General features: G+C 45.4%; 1 protein-coding gene across 1 annotated transcript; it reads right to left on the bottom strand.

Moving 5' to 3' along the window:
* Positions 1 to 4,904: 4,904 nt before the first annotated feature.
* MLKL (mixed lineage kinase domain like pseudokinase) lies at positions 4,905 to 7,999 on the bottom strand. The gene is made up of 3 exons (XM_060185168.1): positions 7,408 to 7,999; positions 6,729 to 6,778; positions 4,905 to 5,182 (listed from the first exon to the last, which is right to left on the bottom strand). Exons 1-3 carry the CDS (start codon positions 7,509 to 7,511, stop codon positions 5,022 to 5,024), a joined length of 315 nt encoding a protein of 104 aa, XP_060041151.1. The 5' UTR covers positions 7,512 to 7,999; the 3' UTR covers positions 4,905 to 5,021.
* Positions 8,000 to 8,005: the final 6 nt, after the last annotated feature.

Genomic DNA, 8,005 nt, shown 5'->3' with positions numbered 1-8,005 from the left:
AATAATTCTTTATGACAAGAAAGATCTAAATGAAGTCAGGAGATAACTTATCTGGCAGAGTACACACTGACAGTGCTCAAGGGCCAGTTTGAGCCCCTAGCCACCACACACCATACAAAGGAGAAGTTTCATGAATATTGGAGTAGTACTATAGTATCTGTCCTCTCCCTCTCTGTTTTTCCTTTTCTATCTGGAAAAAAGAAATTCAGCTGGGAGTAATGGAATGGTGCACTGATAAGTCCCAGAAGCAAAATAAATCATTAAAACAGTCCAAGGGCCAACAACATGACACGACACAGCAGGAAGCAGGAAGAACCATTATCTTCCACATGAAATTTGCATGCATGAGGTCCAGTGGTCTGTCCCCAGCACTACACTAAACAGTGCTCTAGTCTAAGAATTGAAGCAAATCCCCACCTGCGGGGGGTGGGGGGGAGGGCGGCGGAAACGGAAGCAAATCCATGCTGTCTGGACGTATATATGTGCAGTAATCTAAAACAAGCCCAGGCATGAAAAATACCAAATTCAGGGGGCCAGGCGGTGGCACACCCGGTTAAGTGCACATAAAATTAAGTACAAGGACCTGGGATCGAGCCCCCCCACTCTCCACCTGCAAGGGAGAGGCTACACAAGCATGAAGCAGGTCTCCAGGTGTCCTTCTCGCTACAGCCCCCTCCCCCACTCAATTTCTCTCCGTCCTCTCCAATAAAATGGGGGAAAAAGATGGCCGCCAGGAACAGTGGATTCATAGTGATAAGCCTGGAGGCAAAAAAAAAAAAAAAAGGGGGGGTAGGGGCCAGTTTTGACTGTAAGAGGAAGGCAAAGAAGTCCTATCCAAATGCGATGCATTCCAGCACCAAAAACTGTACACAAAGGTGCCAGCTATCCAAGTCTGCCAACACACACACACCTAAAAACCCGGAGCAAACCCAACCAAGCAACAAACACTCGACATCTAAGAACCGGATACGGAGAGATACAAACATACTAGTGGAGAGAACCTTTCACCCAGGCAGCAAGGTCTGTGGCACTGTGTTTTTGAAACAAAGCTTCAGCGACCCCACCAGCCCCCGACTTAATAACCCCCAGCGAGCATCACCCCCAGCTTGGTGCAACCTGCTCCTTAGCCTCAGCACCCACCTCCCGCTATTTCTATTTTTTTTTCAATTATCTATTTATTTCCCCCCCTTTACTGGGGGAATTAATGTTTTACATTTGACAGTGAATACAATAGTTTGTACATGCTTAACAACACAACCCCGACTAGGTCCTCCGACATCCTTTTCCAGGATCTATTTTTCTTCTTAATTATCTTTATTTACTGGATCATGACAGCCGGAAATCGAAAGGAAGGGGTTAGAGAGCGAGAGACAAAGGCCATCACTGCTTCACCGCTCGCAAAGCTTTTGCACCTGCAGGCGGGGGAGACCAGGGGCCTGAACCCGGATCCTTGCGCATTGTAACATGTGTGCGCTCAACCAGGTGCACCACTACCCGGCTCCACTATTTCTATTTCTTTTTATCTGTGTGCTGGGGAAGCAAGAGCTTCAACAGGTCTAGCCACCCCTCTCACCTTGTTTTTTTTTTGTTTGTTTTGTTTCCTACGTGCCATCTCAAGCTTTGTCACTCAGACTTCACTGCCCACACAGCCGACCGGAAGACGGTCCCCATGAACCAGAGGCGACTGCTCGGTCACTTACCCGCGGGTCCTTCGACCGGTTTCCTTGTTTTTTCTTCTTTCTCAGCAAAAGGGGGGAGGGGCGTTCTGGGCGCGCTTACGTCACAATCGCAGTGAGGTCAAATCGAACTACGGTGGAAACCACGTTCCTCAGGCCGCTGGAAATGGACGCCAGCCCTCCGCGCCGCATGAATAAAGCTCGGCTCCCTCCGGGCTATGATCATCCGGGGATCTTGGACTCTCCCCTCCCCCCAATCCCGCAGAGCCCCCTCCGCCGCCCCCGCAGTCCGCCCGCTCCCCGGGCGCCGCCCGCCGAGCGCGGGGTTCGAGTCTCAGCTCGACCTACGGGGCCGCCCCGCGCCGCAGAGCCTCTTCCAGACCGCAGGGCTCCATGCCCGCCACAAGTCCACCGCAGGGCGGCGCCCTTAGACACCACGTCCGAGGATCAAGTCTGGGAAATTATCCCGAAGGCCGCGGGAGAGGGAGAGCGCTCTCTTCACCTGGAGCGGGAAGGTCACGGCGGCTACCCTAGGGCCGCAGAAACGCTACAGCACCGCCGCTAACCGCCGCTTCCCGAACAGCTCAAGCCGCCCGCCTGAATATCCGCCGCGATCTGCTCCCATTGGACAACAGCACCAGCCGGCAGCCAATAGTCTTTCTCCTTCTTGCTTTGGCCCAGCGTTGAAACAGCGACGTTCTCATTGGCAGGTCCTTCGAGGACTGCTACGCGCCTGCAAAGAGCCCTATTCTCATTGGTAGAAACCAAAGCCAGTCTTGTGTGCCCTGCCCTCCGAGAGAATTACGGAAGTAGCTGACTAGTTATTTGAACGTTCTGGCGGGAGAAAATTGTAAGGGAGAGATTTCTTCGCGCATTTTGAAAATATAAAACAATTGTGAGTCCTGGAGCTTCTCCCTAACTCCTTAGTGAAGGAGCGATATATTTATTTATTTAATTTTTTTTCTATTTCCTTTTTACCGGAGGACTGCTCATCTCTGGTTTATAGTGGTGCAGGAATTGAATCTGGGACTTTGAAGCCTCAAGCACAAGAGTCTGTTTGCATATTCATTATGCTATCTACCCCCGCCCAAGGGGCGATCTTTAGCCAGATAGCTAATCCAGTCATTTCAAAATATAACTCTAGAATTCCAGAACCTGGAAAGAAACTTGAGCTATTCTGTTAATCTGCCTTTCCTTTTTTTTTTTTTTTAATTTATAATTCTCTTTCTTTTTTGTAATTTATTTATTGGATAGTCAGCCAGAAATCGAGAGTGAAGGGGATGACAGAGAGGGAGAAACACAGATACCTGCAGCACTGCTTCACCACTCACAAAGCTTTCCCCCTGCCGATGGAGACTGGGGGATCGAACCAGGGCCCTTGCTCATTGCAACATGTGCGCTCAACCAGGTGCGCCACCACCCGGCCCCTCGTTTGTTTTTATTTTTTTAATTGAGAGACCAGGGCATCGCCCTGCCATTTATTATCTATTTGTTTTTGTCAGAGCCTCATCCATAAGCATATCAAAGCATGTCCTCTACTGCTGAGTCACTTCATTCTCTAGAGAAGACACTTAAGGATTAGGGAAATAGCTTAGTGGTTATGCAAAAAGACTTTACTGAGTTCAGTCTCCTTCACCATAAACTGGAATTTAACAGTGCTCTGGTAATTAATAACAACAGCAACAACAGCAAGAACATAAAAGACCAGCTGCATAACGACTGAATCATTCGGAAATGATTTCTTCCTTTCTTCCTTCTTTCCTTCCTTTCTACCAGAGCACTGCTCAGCTCTGGCTTATGGTGGTGCGGAGGGGGGGGGTGGGGGAGGGGTTGAACCTGGAACTTTGGAGCCTATTGCATAACCATTACTCTACCTACCCCCACCCCCGGAAATGACATTTCAATAAAGGACTTGTATCCAAAATACAGAGAGAAGGCTGGGGAGATGGTATAAAGGTTCTGCAAAAAGACTAGTCTGCAAAAAGACTAGTTCTGCAAAAAGACTAGTTCTGCAAAAAGACCAGGTGCCCCGTAGTGGCGCACCTGGTTGAGGCTCACATATTAGGATGTGTAAGGACCTCCCAATCCTCACCTGAAGGAGGAAAGTTTCACAAGTGGTGAAACAGTGCTGAAAGTGTCTCTTTGTCTCTCTATATCACCTTTCCTTTTTGTCTTCTGGCTGTCTCTATCAAATAAATAAAAGATAATTAAAAAAATAATAATAAAGACTACCTGCCTGAGGCTCTGAGTTCCTAAATTCAATCCCTAGCACCACCATAAACTAGAATCCAGCGCTGTGTGTGTGCCTCTCTCTTATGCACACTAAGAATTAAAAATCAAGGGGCTGGGTGGTGGCGCACCTGGTTGAGCGCACATGTTACAGTATGTAAGGACCCAGGTTCCAGTCCCTGTTCCCCACCTGCAGGGGGAAAGCTTTGCGAGTACTGAAGCAGGGCTGCAGGTGTCTCTCTGTCTCCCTATCCCTCCCCCTCCAATTTCTTGCTGCCTCTATCCAATAAATAAGTAAAGGTAACAAATAAAGAAAAAAAGAATTAAAAATCGGGAGTAGGTGGTAGTGCAGTGGGTTAAGCGCACGTCCCTTGTGCGAGTGAGGAGAAAAGAACCGGTCCGTTACCTTTCCCATGGAGATCACCCCGCCACAGACCCCGACACCCTTTGAACTATGTGTCCTTAACCTCTGGCCCCTTAGAGTTGTTTTCTATTTGAAACAGTAGAAATGCCTCTCTGGACCCATAGATAACTCCATGAGATGAGGGAGAAGGATGTCCAGCTTGTGTCTTCTAATTTCTTGTCCAGGGACTCTTATTTTCAGTTTCATTACATATCTTCGCAAAAGGGAGACAGTTTCTCTAATATTTCTGTGAATGAATAAATAGAAGGTTATATAACAATCAAATGAGGGCCAAGCTAGGAACAAAATCATTTCCACACTACATGATCAGGTAGCAACTGCATGTCCCCTGGTCTGACTAATGATCTGCATCCACATTCAAATCTTTCTGTTCTGCTACTTGCTCAGCTTTCAAAATACAACTCACTCCTGGGAATGATAAACTTACATCTCAGTGTGAATGAGTATTAGGTACTACTTCTGTAATACCAGGAGGACTGTGGGTTGTAAGGGAACTTAGATGCCAGTAGCACCCTTTACACACACACACACACACACACACACACACACACACACACACACACACACTTGCGTAATGGTGACAACCAAAAATGTTTTTAGGCATTGTTGAGTATCTTGAGCAAAATCACCCAAATGTGAAGCACAAAGGAAATCTTTCACAAATCTTAAAAGACATTTTTAGTTCATGCTCTTTACACTGAAAGAACCCTACCATGAACAGAGGGCCGCTGGGAGGGCTCATATGAGCGACATTCATCAATGATTTCCTGCAACTTTAAAGGACAATCTTCACCTAGGGGTTCTACATGCCGGTCCACAGCCACTAGTTGGTAGATCTTCTTAGAATCACAACCTGGCATGGAAACAATAGGGTGGGAAGCTCACAAAATTGCTTTGACACATATCTCTCTGGATTCTAATGACTAGCATCAGAAGTAGGGACTTGATTCTACTGGTAGAGTGCATACCTTAACATGTGTGAGGCTGTGGGATCAAGCCCCAGTCTTTCAAAGGACCACCATGGATAGTATTAGGGAATCGGCATGGATGGTGGAGAAGGAATGTGGTGGCTCTTTTCTCTGTCTCTCCTCCTTTCTTCAATCCCCCCCCTCATCTTTTCTCTTTTTTCTTCTCCTCCATCATCTTTCTCTCCTCCTCCTTTTTTTGTTTACCAGAGCACTTATCAGTTCTGACTTATGGTGATGTGGGGGATTGAACCTGGGATTTTGGAGTCTCAGACATGAAGTCTCTTTGCATAACTAGAATGAGTAGAAGTTGCTCATCTGCTAGAGTTCACCTACTACCATGTGAGAAGACTTGGGTTCAAGGTCCCAGTGCCCACCTGCGTGGGGAAGGTTTCATGATCAGTTATCAGCAGAGCAGTGCTGTGGTATCTCTGTTTCATCTTCTGTCTGAAAAAAAAGTGACCACCAGGAGTGGTGGAATCATGCAGGCACTGAACCTCAGTAATAACCCTGGTGGTAAAATAAAACAAAACAAAACAAAACAGGGGCCAGGTGGTGGCACACCGGGTTGCACACACATGTGCAAGGATGTGGGCTCAAGCCCAGTCCCCTCCTACAGGGGGAAAAGCTTCATGATCAGTGAAACAGTGCTGCAGATGTCTCTCTCTCTTACTGTCTATACCCTTTCTCTTCTGTCTCTATCCAGTAAATGAATAATTTTAAAAAATATTTCTAAAAATAAAATAATGAGTGACCAACTAAGTTTTACAGTGATAGAGCACAGGTCTTGCAAGCACGAGGTCTTTAGTTTGATCCCTAGTACCACATATGACAGAAGATGTTTTGGTTCTATCTCTGTGTTAATAAATAAATATTTAATAAAATAAGATAAACAATAATAATAAAGGCTTGGGGAAGTCACTCAGTGATCATGTGTAAGATTTCAGCTCGGGGGAGTCGGGCAGTAGTGCAGCGGGTTAAGCGCAGGTGGCGCAAAGGGCAAGGACCAGCCTAAGGATCCTGATTCGAGCCCCTGGCTCCCCACCTGCAGGGGAGTCCCTTCACAGGCGGTGAAGCAGGTCTGTAGGTGTCTGTCTTTCTCTTCCCCTCTCTGTCTTCCCCTCCTCTCCATTTCTTTCTGTCTTATCTAACAATGACATCAATAACAACAATAACAATAACAAAACAAAAACCAAGGGCAACAAAAGGAAATAAATATTAAAAATATTTTAAAAAAAGATTTCAGCTCTGTATAATAATGATGAGGATGATACAACAATAGTGATAATGAATGAAATGGGAATTTTGAATATTGAAGAGACAAGAGTCAAATGACTCCAACTGAGAACCTACATAGAGCCCATATCATAGAATAAAGCGCCCAGCGTGGCATTGCTGCGAATGCCTAATTTATTGGAAGGGTACATAACTTACCTTCAAATGGGATCTTTCCAGTAGTGATTTCCCAGAGGATGATTCCAAAACTAAAAGTGAACAACCCCCCCCACAAAAAAAAAAGAAAATGAATAACCACAGAACATTAAACTGCCCATAACCATCTATCATCTCTTTATTTTATTTAAACTTAAAAAATATTATCTTTATTTAGAGGCAGCCAGAAATTGAGAGGGAAGGGAATGATAGAGAGGGAGAGAGAAAAAGAGACACCTGCAGCCCTGCTTCACCACTCGAAAAGCTTTCCCCCTGCAGGTGGGGGACTGAGCGCTCAAACCTGGGTCCTTGAGCCTTGTGACATGTGCTTAACCAGGTGCACCACTACCCAGCTCCATATCATCTCTTTTTTAAAAATAAGATTTTACTTATATTAATGAGAAAGATAGGAGAGAGAAAAAGAACTAGATGTCTCTCTGGTACATGTGCTGTCGGGGATGGAATTCAGGACCTCATGCTTGAGATTCCAATGTTTTACTTACTATGTCACCTCCTGGACCACCTATCATCTCCAGAAAACTCAAGCAGATTTCTTGATTACCACCCAACAATCCCACCCAATAACCACATGGAGTTATGATGTCCTACGGAGGTGGAGTCTGACTTGGGTTTCTGAGTCTGATTCATCTGAATTTGAATCTTTAGAGGATCACGAACATACCTGTAGATTTCAGCTTTCATGTCATATTTATGAAACACATTTTCTAGTCTCTGAGGAGAGATATATGGTGTGGAATTAATTCTTTTCTCATTTGTCTTCTTCATTCCTCTACTGATGGAAGTCTCTGTTTTGCTCAACTCAAATCCTGCAAGCTAGATAGACAGGTGACTTAGAGAGAGAAATGGCAGGATCCCAGGTGCGTGTGCATGTGCATGTGTAGTGGGAAAAGAGCAGGGGATTGGGACACACACGACTGTCAGAGAATTGTCTTTGACCTTGCAATGTATTTCCAGTGGTGTCCTCTGTCTGTGTGGCTACTAGTTGCCATGGGTTCAGTTGACATGAGAGTTAAGAGGAGCACAGGAGATGTCTTCTTTATAAAGTGAGACAGTGAGGAACATTTGAGATAATGCTTATAAAGTGCCCATACAACTTGGTAAGTTGGGCCGGGGAGATGGCTTGGTGGTAGAGCACAGAATTTGTTTGTATGAGGTTCTAAGTTCAATCTTTATTTTATTATTTTTTTTAATATTTATTTTATTTATGTATTCCCTTTTGTTGCCCTTGTTTTATTGTTGTAGTTATTATTGTTGTTGTT

The sequence above is a fragment of the Erinaceus europaeus genome, chromosome 2 (assembly GCF_950295315.1).
Source record: "Erinaceus europaeus chromosome 2, mEriEur2.1, whole genome shotgun sequence".
Classification (NCBI taxonomy): domain Eukaryota; kingdom Metazoa; phylum Chordata; class Mammalia; order Eulipotyphla; family Erinaceidae; genus Erinaceus; species Erinaceus europaeus.
The sequence above is the reverse complement of the archived record's forward strand: the minus strand, read 5'-3'. Positions and strand labels throughout refer to the sequence as shown.